This window comes from Dermacentor albipictus, chromosome 8 (genome assembly GCF_038994185.2).
Source record: "Dermacentor albipictus isolate Rhodes 1998 colony chromosome 8, USDA_Dalb.pri_finalv2, whole genome shotgun sequence".
NCBI lineage: Eukaryota > Metazoa > Arthropoda > Arachnida > Ixodida > Ixodidae > Dermacentor > Dermacentor albipictus.
The window spans coordinates 69,777,748-69,793,324 of NC_091828.1; the positions used below are offsets into that span (position 1 = coordinate 69,777,748).

At 46.3% G+C, this 15,577-nt stretch overlaps 1 protein-coding gene across 19 annotated transcripts in view; it reads left to right on the plus strand.

Moving 5' to 3' along the window:
- The window catches only part of LOC135914492 (kielin/chordin-like protein), a 584,091-nt gene that overhangs the window by 365,562 nt on the left and 202,952 nt on the right, over positions 1-15,577 (plus strand). For 16 of the 19 annotated variants that reach the window (XM_070523555.1, XM_070523565.1, XM_070523554.1 and 13 more), the window contains 2 exons: positions 3,216-3,365; positions 7,802-7,951. In XM_070523555.1, coding sequence (XP_070379656.1) covers positions 3,216-3,365; positions 7,802-7,951 — 300 coding nt within the window. The remainder of the gene's footprint in view (positions 1-3,215; positions 3,366-7,801; positions 7,952-15,577) is intronic. The other 3 variants (XM_070523561.1, XM_070523568.1, XM_070523564.1) reach the window with 2 other exon arrangements.

The following is a 15,577-nucleotide window of genomic DNA, read 5'->3' on the forward strand; positions in this document are numbered from 1 at the left end:
AACAGTACTCGAGGCCATCAAGTCATCAGGGCTCACTCTGAAGCCAGAAAAGTGCCGCTTCGCCTACGATGAGCTTCTGTTCCTCGGCCACGTCATCAGCAAGTCTGGAGTCCGCCCCGACCCGTAGAAGACAGCTGCCATCGCAAAGTTCCCGCAGCCCACCGACAAGAAGGCAGTGCGTAGATTTCTTGGCATGTGTGCCTACTACAGGCGATTTGTCAAGGACTTTTCACGCATCGCTGAGCCGCTGACACAGCTAACTAAATGTGACATTGAGTTCAAGTGGGAAACGCCGCAGGCCGACGCATTTGAAGAGCTCAAGCGACACATGCAGTCGCTGCCCGTACTTGCGCACTTCGACGAGCACGCCGATACCGAAATTCACACTGACGCCAGTAGCCAAGGCCTCGGTGCCGTCCTAGTCCAGAGAAAAGATGGACATGAACACGTGATAGCTTACGCTAGCCGGTCGTTGTCAAAAGCAGAAGGCAATTATTCCACAACGGAAAAGGAATGCCTCGCCATCGTTTGGGCTACAGCGAAATTTCGCCCCTACCTATATGGCAGGCCATTCAGAGTGGTCAGCGACCATCACGCGTTGTGTTGGCTAGCTAACTTAAAGGACCCTTCAGGACGGCTGGCATGGTGGAGCCTCAGACTACAAGAATACGACATTACTGTAACATACAAGTCCGGACGAAAACACTCAGATGCCGATTGCATATCACGCGCCCCCACTGACCCGCCGCCGCAAGATAACGAGGATGACGACGCCTTCCTTGGAATAATAAGCGCGGAAGACTTCGCTGATCAACAACGAGGGGACCCGGAGCTAAAAGCCCTTGTCGAGTATTTGGAAGGGCACACCGACGTTGTCCCTAGGGCATTTAAGCGTGGACTATCTTCGTTCACGCTTCAAAACAACCTACTCGTGAAGAAAAACTTTTCACCAGTCCGCGCCAACTACCTTCTTGTTGTTCCGTCGGCGCTGCGTCCAGAAGTACTGCACGCCTTACACGACGATCCAACTGCTGGGCACCTCGGATTCTCCCGGACGCTGTCGAGAATACAGGAAACGTATTACTGGCCGCGTCTGACCGCCGACGTCGCCCGCTACGTCAAGACATGCCGAGACTCTCAACGACGCAAGACACCACCGACAAGGCCAGCAGGGTTACTACAACCGATCTAACCTCCTCGTCGACCATTCGAGCAGATTGGGATGGATTTGTTGGGGCCGTTTCCGACGTCAACATCCGGGAATAAGTGGATCGTCGTGGCGACGGACTATCTCACCCGCTTCGCTGAAACAAAAGCTCTACCGAAAGGCAGCGCAGCCGAGGTGGCGAAATTTTTCGTCGAGAACATCCTGCTGCGACATGGCGCCCCAAAAGTCCTCATCACCGACAGAGGAACGGCTTTTACAGCAGAGCTCACCCAAGCCATTCTGCAATATAGCCAGACAAGCCACAGGAGGACAACTGCCTACCATCCGCAAACGAATGGTCTCACGGAGCGCCTGAATAAGACCCTCGCCGACATGCTCGCGATGTACGTCGACGTTGAGCACAAGACGTGGGACGCGGTCCTGCCGTATGTAACCTTCGCTTACAACACGGCGGTGCAAGAAACAACACAGATCACGCCGTTTAAGCTGGTTTACGGCAGGAACCCGACGACGACGCTGGACGCCATGCTGCCCCACGTCATTGACGAAGAGAATGTTGACGTCGCTAGCTATCTCCAGCGCGCCGAAGAAGCCCGACAGCTCGCCCGCCTGCGGATCAAGGACCAACAGAGGACCGACTGCCGATACTACAACCTCCGACGACGCTTCGTCGAGTACCAGTCCGGCGACCGTGTTTGGGTATGGACCCCGATACGCCGGCGAGGACTCAGTGAGAAGCTGCTACGACGCTATTTCGGACCCTACAAGGTCATCCGACGTATTGGCGCACTAGACTATGAGGTCGTGCCAGACGGCATTTCGCACTCACAGCGGCGCCGCGCACGATCTGAAGTGGTCCACGTGGTGCGCCTTAAACCATTTTACGGACGCTGATGAACTTCCTTAGTTTGTTGTTTTCTTTGCTACGAGTGCTTTTCTTTGTTACTTTCGTTTGTTTGCAGCATCGGGTCGATGCTTTTTAAGAGGGGGGTAATGACACGTGTACTTATCTTCATCGGGCAACCACGTTTCGCCGCTTAACAACTGTAAACGCACAGCGAGGGATGCGACTGCATGTATCCGACGTTTCTGGAAAGTTATCGACGCTTCTATCCGCGTGTCTGTTGTTACCGAACCTTGTGTTATCAGATTTCATCGCGTGACACGAATGGTGCAGAACTTTGTGGAAGACACGCGGGTTCCATCAGTTAATCTGGAACATTCGACGACTGATCTATAAAAGGCGACGCGCTTGTGCCACTGATCAGATTTTCGACGATCGCCGACTGTGTTCGCCGCTATCGTTGTGCTTGAAGTGTAGCCTGTTTTGTGGGCACAGGTTCGCCCAATAAAAGCTAGTTTTGTCTTTCACAGTACTGCTACTGTGTTCTCCTTCACCGTCACTACCAAGTGACAATATGACTATATATATCCACCTAACATGGGCACTCCAGAGAAGCCGGTAAAACACGTGCAATAAAAGAAATAATAACTACGGCGAATATAACAAAATAAATATATTCATTGAATGAATATACTTGTTTCACTGCTTTTTCATCAACATCAATAATGTATGCATTTCTTTATCCATGGTATGGTACTCGAAGCGCTAAACACGTAACAAGGACTTGCAACTTCCTATGGGAAGCTATTTTGCAAGCTTCAGCGTTGGAAAAGAAAATGTATTTTACATTCTTTGATCCAAACCGATGAAATACCCTTGTTAATGATCCAAGAAATGGAAAATCAATATTATCCAGCAGTAATGAAGAGAAGAGAATTCTATCATAAGGTCAAGCCGGTGCAGCCCTGTTTTAGACCAATGGCTTTCTTTAGCTGCTTCGGTCACATTCCATGGTTAGTAGGCTATCTCGCACAGAGTGTGGTGCTCTCGCAGCGCGTTGAATCTGCTTTAGAAAACTGAAGAAGCTAACGTTAGCGTCGGGGAGGAGGGTAAAGAGCGAAAAGATGTAACACGAGTGTGATGGAAGAGCAGAGGCAGGATACTGTCGGATTCTTCTATATTCATCGCATTGTCTTACCGCAGTGCTTGCGCTACATGCATATGTCCGGACGGCTCTGCAAAGTGCAGCATGCTCGGCGGCCAATGTGAATGCATCAATGGGGAGTTCTACCTTCCTGGGGCCGACCAATGCGTCCGAAAGGCGGAGGACTGCATATTCCCCAACCGCATCATGTAAGAATCACATTTCTTCACTGTTACGAGCATTCTTAGGTGCCGGGGCGACACAGCGAACGTTTATCTGTAGCTTTTTTTTTGCGGTTTCACAAGCTTCCGGGGTGTGTGGTAGTGGTGGTTAGTAACGCTAACGTGAGTAATTTATGTGGCGTTCACACAAAATAGACCTGAAAAAATGTGATACTGGTGCCAAAGGCGCATAGACGCAATAGACGAATGCAATTAAATGCATCATAGAAAGAAGAAAAGAAGTGCATGCAATACTCTCGCTTATGTCATGGGTCGCTGACTGAAGTAAAATAGTGCAGTTTAATAAAAGACGTTTATACAGTTGTGCGTGAACTTTCGTCAGTAACCGACAGGAGGAAACACTAATGTGGCGCTTGCAAGTAGGTGTTTGTTTCACACAGGCTTACTCATTCCTAATCGGAGTGGCGGACAGTCCCAATTGTAGCAGATGTGGTGTCGAAGAAACACCAAACATATCCTGTATGACTGCCCTGCATGCTAAGACGAAAGGAGTGCCCTTCGTACACCTTTGGACCACTTAGACGACCGTACTCTAGCAGAGGAGAAGATCGTGGGTGCGTGGTCTCGTGCGTCTGCTATGTGCAAGGCCACAAATGCGCTGATGCGGTTCTTGAAATGCACCAGCCTCTATGGCCGCCTGTGACTGACCCAGTGGTGCACGCTTCTGTGCATAACAGTGGAGACTGTCACCTTAGTCCTTCCTTCTCCTCTTTCAGTTCCCTTACCCGCTTCCCCTGTGCAGGGTAGCCAACTGGGCTCAGCCTTGTTAACCTCTCTGCCTTTCCCTTACGACTTTCTCTCTATCTCTTTGCGCATAGCCTCGGTGAACGAGGCGCTAAACCATTGCTATGACAGACCATGACTAGAAATGTCTGCAACAAAGTGAAAAACTAATTGTGGCAAAACTCTTCTCGTGATCAATGTTCTTGTTAATGCCAGGGAGATAAGCTGCATTGATTACACAAAAGTTTTACAAGTTTACTTCTGAAGAAAGCAAACCTTGCACGTCAGAAATATATGATTCAGGTGTTCACCATGCCCGACAACTTTCTAAATGATGTCTTGTCAATTAATAGCTAAGTTGAATGATGTTATTTTATAAAATAATTGGCAACATGAAAATATATACATCTCGAAGACAAAAAGCTCGGGCAAGTCTACTTTGATACTTCATTAAATTTTAATCGCGGTGAAAGACGTGTGCTAAAGCTTGTATATATTTACGTGAAGTCATTTGTATCAAGATTGTTATTGGCCTTCTCACAGTCAGCCGTAGCTCTTCCTGTGATATGTTAGTGTGCGAAACAATTTAATGTAACATATTCAGATGTCTTTTGTGTATTCACAAGAAAGCAGCTTCAAGTATGCATTTGGTCAAAGCTGGTTGTTACAAGGGTATGCTTAAGCCCTGCCTTTTGAGTCGCTTTGCCTTCTAGTCATAAACTTAGGTCGAAAGTGAAGACCACAATGATCGTTTTGATTGAATTCATATGCATAGGTTTTCAGATGTATTTGCACTGCTAGAGTGCTGTACGTACTAGCCTATGTCTCCACGTTTGATGTAGTGGTGCCTTATGTACTGTAATAATGTTTCATGCGCACGCATCTTTAGTATAAATAAAGGTGCTTGAAATTGATCAGTCTCTCCATTGCTATTGGTTGTGGTTGGGAAAGTTACGAGCAGGCACCTGGGCATATAAGTGTGAACAGTAAAGCAATTTCAATATATGAACAAAAATCCTCTAGCCTAACAAAACGTCAATAATATTTCAATGGCGACTTCTCAAATCTTCGCCATCTCAACTGGGCCACAATGTATTTTCAGTGCTTTGGCAGTAATAACTCAACAACAGGTCAACAAAACTACTACGTCACTTCAACGCAAAATCAATGGTAACCCAACAACCATTTAACAAAACAAACACAACAGGCCGTCTAAGCACAATGGACTTTCAATGGTAATTTAACAATTATTCAACATTGACATACGCGATGGTGTTTTAACTAAATTTCAGTGGCCAATATTCAAGAGCCCTCAACGCTCAACCCAACAATTCTCCAACAAACTGAATATTTCCTCAATAAAATACTCAACATTGACCAACTATACTTCAATGACTTCTCAATACCTTTTTGTACGGGCAGAGCGTGGAAAATATCTGTCAGCAGTCCACATCGGTTGCCCATGAACTTCTCACCATATTAACGAACACTTATGCCTGCCGTTAAAAAAGTCTACTCGCACAAACTGCTGCACGAAAGAAGGACGCTAACTGAAGGTTCGCGTACATTTTTGAAGGAATTACCGAGACATGCGGGCGATTCAGCCAGCCAGATAATGGTATCTTTATCTCCCCTCCCCCGCGTCATTGAAATAGAAGAAAAATAAACCGACATTGGCTGCAAGTTTTTGAACGCCAGGGGAATTTAGCTTATCAGTTTACAAAAACTGCGCCCCTTTTTTTTTCTTCATACAAACGCGCAGGCAGCTAGGAATAAGGAAGACTAAATGACGACACTGCTTGAATTTTTCAAGTTTTGTTTTCACATTACCATGGTCCCTAAAACCCGGTATTGTGATGAACAGCAATTGCTTTGTATACCTGATTTCGTGAACAACGGTGATATGATTCGTCATAGTCCTATGCTTCAAATAAAAGGTTTTAAATGTCAAAGATTTCAGACATTATCTGTGCTGACTGGTGAGTATGAATTACTAAGAAATATAGCTAGGGCATTTTCCTGTCATTTACAGCTCCCCACAAGGGAAACGTGCTTGCTTCTTTTATATTTGAAATACCATCTTCTCTTGGAGCAATGAAAATGATTACAAACCGATTTTTGGTGGCAATTTAAACATTGACGTGCTTAACGTTTTCCCGAATTGTGCGATGTATCGGAAACTAACACATTCACTATTTCTGCACGAATCCGCTCGCAGTCAGGCTCGCTTTAGCGAACTCCTTAGAGTTAACATAACAAGTGCCACAAACGAACCTGCCTAGTCGGGTGTTGTTAAACCACATATAAGGTGCCTCCTACCTCATATATTTCGCTTTAGGTTATAAGGAATTTCAGCTTTGGGATGAAAGGCAAACTTCAACCCATTTTCGGCATATATTCTCTGATACCCTTAATCTGTTAACTGTTTGTGTGTAATAAAATGGGACGACGTTTTCCGCGGCACCGACGTTGGCAAGGTACGTAGTGTTTTTTCTATTGTTTTTTTTTGTAGAACGACTTTTAGGCGCGTATAATGATCGCTTTCCTTGCAAAATTACATTGTGGCTGCGCAACGCCAGAAAACCTTGGTTTACCTCAGAGTGCCTAAAAACTGTAAAACGTTAAAATGCACTATACGAGCGCAATTACAGCGAAGCTGTATATTCCTAGGCGAAACACTCGTCATCCGGCGACAGAAACCCTATTGCGGGGGTATACATTCGTCCTACGTGCCGGAGAGACAAATTTCTCTTTGGATAGGCATAGAAATGCTTACGCATACAAAACTATTACATTTATCTACGTATCATTCCAGGAAAAAGACACAGTGGAGGATGGGGCTAAGACAATAACATGATCACATAATTAGGTCGCAGCGAAGCCAGATCGCGTCATTGGCTTCGCCGGCAGTGACGTCGTTTCTCTCTCGCCACAAAGCGCGCGCGCGCAGCAATCTCTCTCCGACTTCGCAATAGGTTCAGAATTGGGTCTCTCTTTATTTGAATGTAATGTGTGGCCCCGGAGTCTCACTTGGTAACTGCGGTACATAACCGAGTCATAAACACTATTGGAATGGGCCTCTGATAGCTCACCCTGTAAAAAAAATAAACACGGACTTCGTACCTCGCTGGCTAGATCCCATATTAAAGTCTCTTCCGATTATCCACAACTCCTTAATTGTTACCCTGATGACGGCGAAATCCGCGTCTGGGAACTACGTGATTTGTAGGAATATGTGATAAATTTGCGTGATTCTATTCTTCATGGGTTCGATTCGCCCCTGTAATGGAGATATTCAATATAATTTTATTTTTTTCTCATTGAATAGCGGCAAATACTCAGTGACACATAACCACGTAACCATGTTGGCATCAAAATCAAAAAGTTTCAACGAGAAGCGCCACATACACAGTGGCACATAGACAGGGAACGAAGTTGGTCCAACGAACGTTTTGAAGCCACTTCCTTAACTATAGCAGCCGGTGCGTTACCCATAAAGCCATGGCCTCCCAAGTGAACCAAGTTGACTTGAAAGAAGCTACCTGCCGATAGACAAACAAGCAGAGACACTGACAAACATGCAGCGAACTTCGTGAAAATCTCGAAGAAGGCGAATTTTATTATAACTGAATTAGTCTGCTCTCGGTTTATCTAACCAACCCCGCATTTTCTTTCCACAGCACTTGCGCTCAATGCATTTGCCCGCCCGGCGAGAAGAAGTGCCATCTTCTCGGCAACAGGTGCCATTGTATCGATGGGAAATACTACATGCCTGGTTCCGACAAATGTGTCCAAAATAAAGAGGACTGTAAGTTCGTCAGCCCGGCGAGGTAAGACTCCCTTTTATGTCTGTTACGAGCGTGGCAGTGGCGTTGAATTTTGAAAAATTGAAGTTTTGAAGTTGAAAAAAGACGATGCGTCGTAGAAATGCAGGAAGCAACTACTCGAAATTTCTGTGCATTTTCTGCTCAAGCGCTCGTTCCCCGCGCGCCGTCTCGGACTTCGTTCAAGGGGGTAGCCAGGGAGGGGGGGGGGGGGCTTATGGGGCTTCAGCCCCCCCCCCCGAAATTTTTTCGTGCTGTCCATGCACCGCCGACCAAAGCGACCCCCGGCGCCGGAAATCACTCTGGATTTTGTCTAGAATGTCTTTTTTGACGCTCGAAAAGACATTTAACCGCGTAGATTGCAAACTCGGGCTGGATTTCGTGGCAACGTCCATACACCGGGAGTCACATAACGCCAAGCACTCCCATCCGAGCATAAAGTTTCAAGGGCGCTTTGATGGTGAGCGGGCTCGCCGCGGCATCACACTGAGGCCACGGAATTGATGGAGCGCATGGATATCAATTGCGAAACTTTATGGGTATAAATCTCATAAGCTCTTGATGTGAAAGGTGCATTGACATTTCCAAAGTTGTGCTTTAGATTTTCAATTGCGGAACTTTGTGGGTTTAATGTTGTTATAAACATTTGACGCCAAACGTCTATTGATTTTTCTAAAGTCTTACATCGGAACATACAACGAGACAAGCCAAATCAACACACTAGCAGACGAGTTGACAAAGCCGGCAGCGAGGTCCAATGAGACGAAGCGTTGGGGTGGTTCATTGGTGCCGTCATGTCACGTATAAAAATATCAACATTTCTTTTTTAACCTACGCCAGAACATGACACTAAAGCCAGCCAAAGTAACTACGTTCTTATTTATTTTTTCTACTTTGACTTTTATTCGCGAGGACACATTGAGCCTCTTCAATTTTTTTTTTTGTTCTCGCTGCCCTACCCGCGGGCTGCCAGAGCCAGCCGGAGCGCATACGTTTTTCTCGTATGGCCCCGACCAACGTACGGTGCACTTCGGTGCGCGTTCGGTTTGCTCTGGCCGAGTGGATTTTCACCGAACAGGGTTTTGGACGCTTTCTGGCTAGCAGACGAGAAAAAAAAAAAACAATGGTCGCTCGCCGCCATCACTGTGGGGACTCGAAGAATTGCACCGCATTCCTTGAGCGGAACCTTTCCGGAAAGTCTTGTTTCGCCGCTGTAGGATACTGAGAAGTATGCGTATGGTTCTCAGTGGGCGAAGCGTCTCATGTTTTCTTCGGTATTCCTTCCGTAGCCTCATTAGGTGCCCGAAGTAGGCATTAGGTTCTGGCCAACATACTTTCCTATGCGTTTCGTATGTTTCGTATAAAGTCCAAGGGTGATAACATCGTGACCACGCGCTGCATGCTGTATGTGCGAGTGCAAGCGTAGGAGGGGAGGTGGAATGGGTGAGCCGACAATGGTGGCTCAGTCTTGTGTGCGCAAAGAAGAAAAGCGGGGAGCAAGCGCGCCGCCTTCCGTCGCGCGCAATACATCGGGGGGATTGGATGGAATGGGGGCGGAATCTAGAATTTTGTGAATCTATGATTGTGCAACATGTTTATTTGGCTTGTTTGACGCGGTATATACAGTTACTTCTTATATACATAGACTCATTGGATACTTATACGTATACGTAAATATCTTGTTGCGAGGTTTTGTGTATACATGCAGTGAACTTTGTTTCCAGTGACACTTTTTTGTCTTTTATCAAGCCGTATTTTCGCATTTGCATATCCCATTGTATCTTTGCATTTTTAATGTACGAGGGCGAGTCAAATGAAAGTGAGTCTACTCTAACCGCACAATAATGGTTTGGTTCATTATCTGCGAGGCATGCGCGCAGGAGAACGGCATGTCTCATTTACAAAAGTGACACGCAGGTGTGAAGATAAATGTTCTTTAATGCTCTCATACACTGGGTTGAATATGATTGCGTCACGTAATGGACACTTCAAAAGTTGAACAGCTCGGTGTCGCGAAGTTTTTGACAGCTGAAGGTGTTTCCAAAACAGAAACTTAATCACCATATGATTGCCGCGTACATTGAACACTGCATTTCATTGACCACTGTGAAGCGTTGGAGCAAACGGTTCAAAGGACGTTGCAAAGACATTCCAAGACCGGGCCAAAACCATCGTACAATCACCCCCCACACAATTTCAAAGTTCATGAGCTGCTGAAACAAGAACGGAGGATAAGCATCGATGAACTGGCAGACCGTCTGAACATCAGTCACGGTTAGGTTCACGCCATAATTCATGAACTTCTCGGTTATCGGCTCTTTGGTGCGCAATGGATCCCCAAGATTTTTATCCATCGCGAGAAGACGGAGAAGTTTCGCGCTGCCTTGACTCATCTGATCGGGTATCACAATGAGCATGACGACTTCTTGTTTGCAACTGTGATCGGGGACGAACCTTGGTGCCACTACTACGAGCCTGAAACACGACGGCAAAGCTTACAGCGGAAACATTCGAAGTTACCACGCCCAAAGAACGTAAAGGCCATCATTTCCGCTGGAAAGATGTTGTTGACTTTTTTTTTCGGTCGACAGGGTCCATTAATGATAGAATTTGCTAAATCTTGAGAAGCTATCAATTGTTTCCGATATTGTGAAACGCCAGAACGGCAGCGTGTTGCTATCAAGAACGAACAACGTGGAAAATTGACGAATGGGGTCATCTTGTTCCACGACAATGCCTGTCCCCACGTCGCTTATGTGGTTAATACAAAACTGGCAAAGTTCAAGTGGGAAACGCTGCAACATCCGCCATACAGCTCAGACCTGTCACCTTGTGACTTCTACATTTTGTGACAACCGAAAAAACAGCACAAAGGAACCAGATACAGACTTCTTGAAGCAGCAACCCAAGGAGTTTTATAAGACGGGAATCACGCAACTCGTTAGTCAATAGAACAAATGTCTAAATTCTCATGAAGACTACTTTTAATAAAGTACCCCGTTGTTGGCTCATTCATTTGACTTGCCCTCATATATCTTGCAGAACTCCTGCTTTTTACACGTGCTCTCAGTCGCGACTATAACTTCGGTGCAATTACTCACGATACACGACAAGGGACAGCTACTCCTGCGTAATACATTGGAACAAACGATAGCGTCATTGAGATTTTTCACTGGCCATTGCATATATACAAGAATGTGAGCACGGTTCTTGAATGACAAAGTTTCATTAAGATATTTGTCCTCAACTTGTTCAGTTTATTGCCTTTTAATTTTTCATATCAGCGGCATGCACTGCTTTCCTGGTTTCGAACTGATATAGTTCTAAAGTTCGTGTTATATTTTCTTCACTTAATAAATAGACAAAAAACATGGAAACATTGACGTCAGTTATGTTGGGCACAATTTTTGGCACATACGAGCATAATATTTTATGAAAAAATACATATTTTACTTGTATTTACAGTGCGTAGCTTTCAAAAATTCATTTGCAGCATCTTTGGCAATGACAACGTAGTTATTATTCATGTATTTGATCCCTCGATAAATTGTTTAAGAGGAAGCGTTAGCTCGGGCCCAATCCGACGCGGCCTATTCAAATACTTGTAAAACGCAGAAACGGTTTTCTGAGATAATCCTGCTAATCGCTTTTATTGAAATTGGTTGCATTTCAGAGAGAAAGTTAAATCCTAGTGTCTGTTGGAAACGGAACTTCGATTTAGGGCTTGAATTTTGTTTAAAATATTTTGGAAAATTCAAAAGTTTGAAAAAATAGAAGCACGACGTTTACAAACTAATAGCTATGCATGAAGAACAGATATTGTGGTTCTGTAAACGGCATTTACTATAACAGTCAAAGCGGACAAATTTGCTGTATCAATTTGTATCTTACGTGAATTGGTTACGTTGTGTACAAGGGTTCTGCAAAAGCCGTATTTCCACAATACTAGATTTTTTTTAGATTCATGTGTAACATCTATTTTGTCCGCTGTAGATGTACTATTAGATGCAATTCACAGAATTGTGATATCATTTTTCATTGTGGAGTCGGAGTTTTAAACTTGATAATTTCGTTTTCTGAAAATTTTCAATTTTGGCCAATTTTTAATAAATTATTGACCACCTAAATGAAAAATTCGAATTCAATAGTCACTACAATTAAACTTTTTCTTTTATATGCAACAAACCTCCTCAAATTTGGTTAAGTGATTGCAGGGAAAAAGGAATTCCCCTTCTACATGTACTTAAATAGGAGCACCCGAGCTAAAGCTTCCTCTTAAGGAGGAGGCTGAGCTGCAACGTGCAGCTATATATATATATATATATATATATATATATATATATATATATATATATATATATATATATTGTTGCGTGCGAAGGAGACCGTTTGTAACCCTTACGGATGAAGGGGACCGTTTACTTTAAGTCGCGAAGGTGGGCGCAAGGGCGGTCAGCTGGTTTATCAACTGAGCGTCATCCTCTTCTTTCTTCCTCTACTCGGGACCGCAAGCACGTTCACTGGTCTTCATTTTCTTCATGCGTAACATTCCTCTCGTCGCAGACGAAGCCCGCCGGGCGAGTCAATCCATGTGTCTTGACGTGAACAATTTCAAGCGGGCGACATGGACCACTTGTGTCTTGGCAGCTCTTCTACCACTTGCCGTGAGGCGAGCTATGTTATACGTGACTACCGTGAGTCTGTTAATAATCACAAACGGTCCATCGTAGGTGGCCAAAAGCTTTTGGCATAACCCGCGTTTCCGTACTGGAGTCCACAGCCAGACTAAATCACCAGGGCGATAGGCTACCGGACGGTGGCGAATGTCGTAGCGTGCTTTTGATCTGTCCTGCGATGCCAAAGTGCGCAAACGAGCAATACCACGAGCTTCTTCGGCGAGGCAGAGAGTCTCGGCGACAGTGGGATTTTCGTGACTGCAGAAGGGGAAAACAGTGTCGATTGTGTACCGGGGTGGCCGTGTGTACAGCAGGAAGAAAGGGCTATAGCCGGTGGTCTCGTGCTTGGCGGTGTTGAACGCGTACGTGATAAAAGGCAGTACGTCATCCCAGTTCTTGTGGTCGGATGAAACGTACATAGATAGCATGTTTACAATTGTTCGGTTGGTGCGCTCCGTAAGCCCATTCGTTTGTGGATGGTATGGTGTCGAGTGACGCAAGTGGGAATCACACAAACGAAGCAGCTCCTCTACGACGTCTGCTGTGAATTGTAGTCCATGGTCGCTGATGATCACGCGAGGCGGACCATGTCGCAGGATCACATATTGCAGCAGGAATGTTGAAACGTCAGTGGCAGTTGCGGAGGGCACTGCCGCCGTCTCGCAGTAGCGTGTGAGGTAGTCGACGCAAACAACTATCCAACGGTTTCCCTTGGCTGATTTTGGAAATGGGCCTACGAAGTCAATGCCCACTTGTTGGAAAGGCGTGCTTGGAGGCGGGATCGGCTGCAGAAGACCTGCTGGAGCAGTAGATGGCCGTTTGTGGCGCTGACACTGCATGCAGCTGGCCACATACGTCTCAACCGATTGTCGCATTCCAGGCCAATAAAAGCGTTCCTGAATCCGGTAGAGCGTCCTCGCCGAACCTAGATGGCCAGACGTAGGGTCGTCGTGCATAGCACTCAGAATCGCTGTGCGAAGGCTCTCTGGCACCACTAGGAGAAAACGTGCGCCAGTGCTGGAAAAGTTCTTCTTATAGAGGAGTCCATCACGTACACAGAAATTGTGTGCTGTCGTCGAGGTGGTCGTAGCGGTGAAGAGCGGTGTTAATTTACCGTCTTTTCGCTGTTCGGTTTTGAAGCAGTCGACGTCTGGAAGACGCGGCGACAAAGAAGCCACGAGGTGATCGAAGTCGGCGGCGTCACAGTCCGTAGTACTAAGTGGCATACGCGAGAGACAGTCCGCATCAGCGTGTCGTCGACCACTCTTATAAGAGACGGTGAAGCTGTATTCTTGCAGTCGGAGCGCCCAGCGCGCAACGCGGCCACAAGGGTCACGAAGATTCACAAGCCAACACAATGAGTGGTGGTCGGTGACCACTGTAAAGGGGCGTCCATACAGGTAAGAACGAAACCGCTGAACCGCAAATATTACCGCTAGGCATTCTTGTTCCGTCACAGTGTAATTCTGCTCGGGCCTACTTAATGAGCGGCTTGCATATGCGATCACGTGTTCGCGGTCACCGTAGCGTTGAACTAGGACGGCACCAATACCTATGCCACTGGCATCTGTATGGAGTTCTGTCGGAGCTGAAGGACTGAAGTGTTGAAGAACCGGTCGTGACGTCAGCAGGAACTTCAACTGACGAAAAGAAGAGTCACACTCCGGAGTCCACTCAAAGGGGGTGTCCTTCCGTAGCAGGCATGTCAGCGGATACGCAACGTCGGCGAATTTAGGAATAAATCGGCGGAAATAGGAACAAAACCCCAGAAAACTACGGAGCTCCTTTACAGAGCGAGGTGCACTGAACGCTTCAACGGCTGCTGTTTTCTGGGGATCAGGGCGGATGCCATCCTTGTCGACGAGGTGCTCAAGCACAAGGGTTTGGCGGTCTCCGAAGTGGCATTTCTTAGAGCTTAACACTAGACCAGCGTTTCTGATGCAGTTCAGGACAATATCCAGACGCGAGTTGTGTTCGCTGAAGGTGCGGCCAAAGATGACGACGTCGTCGAGGTAGCACATGCAGATGTTCCACTTCAAGCCACGCAATACAGTGTCCATAAATCTCTCGAAAGTTGCCGGAGCGTTGCACAGTCCAAATGGCATCACATTAAATTCGAAGAGCCCGTCAGGGGTTATAAAGGCAGTCTTCTCCTTGTCGTCAGGATGCATCGGAATTTGCCAATAGCCGGATCGTAAATCTACTGAGGGAAAGTAAGAGGCGGAATGAAGGCAGTCTATTGCGTCATCAATACGTGGGAGTGGGTACACGTCCTTTTTTGTTACAGCATTCAAACGGCGATAGTCGACGCAAAATCTCCAAGATCCATCTTTTTTTTTAACAAGAATCACTGGAGCTGCCCACGGACTTGCTGACTCTTGTACAACTCCCTTTTCATCATTTCGCGCGCTTGTTCATTGATAATCTGGCGCTCTGATGGTGAAACACGATATGGCTTTTGTCTAATCGGATTTGCCGAACCCGTGTTGATGGTATGGCGCGTTCGAGACGCGGGGATTGCAGGTATATTGTCCTTCTGCGCAAAGTCGAATACCGAAACGTGCTTCGAAAGCACACCCACTAACGTTCGGCGTTCACTCGTGCTGAGCGATTTATTTACCATCGACAAAAGGGCCGTTTCCGAACTGTGGCCATCACGTTCTTCCGGCACATCTGTAAGTTCAGCCACTGATAAGGACGCGTGTTCCCTGGCGAAGGCTAATTTCATGCCATCTGATAGTATAACGGGCTCCTTAGAACAGTTTACGGTCCATAAGCCAGTGCGTCCACCTTTGATCGACACCACACAATGTGGCACCAACACATTCTTCTTCATACAGTTAAAGTTCATCGGTTCTACGGTAGCTTCGAAGCAGTCGGAATCGGCGCCGCAGCAGACAACGGGAACGCAAACGGTAGATGATGCAGGTATGACCGTATCACCACAAACACACAG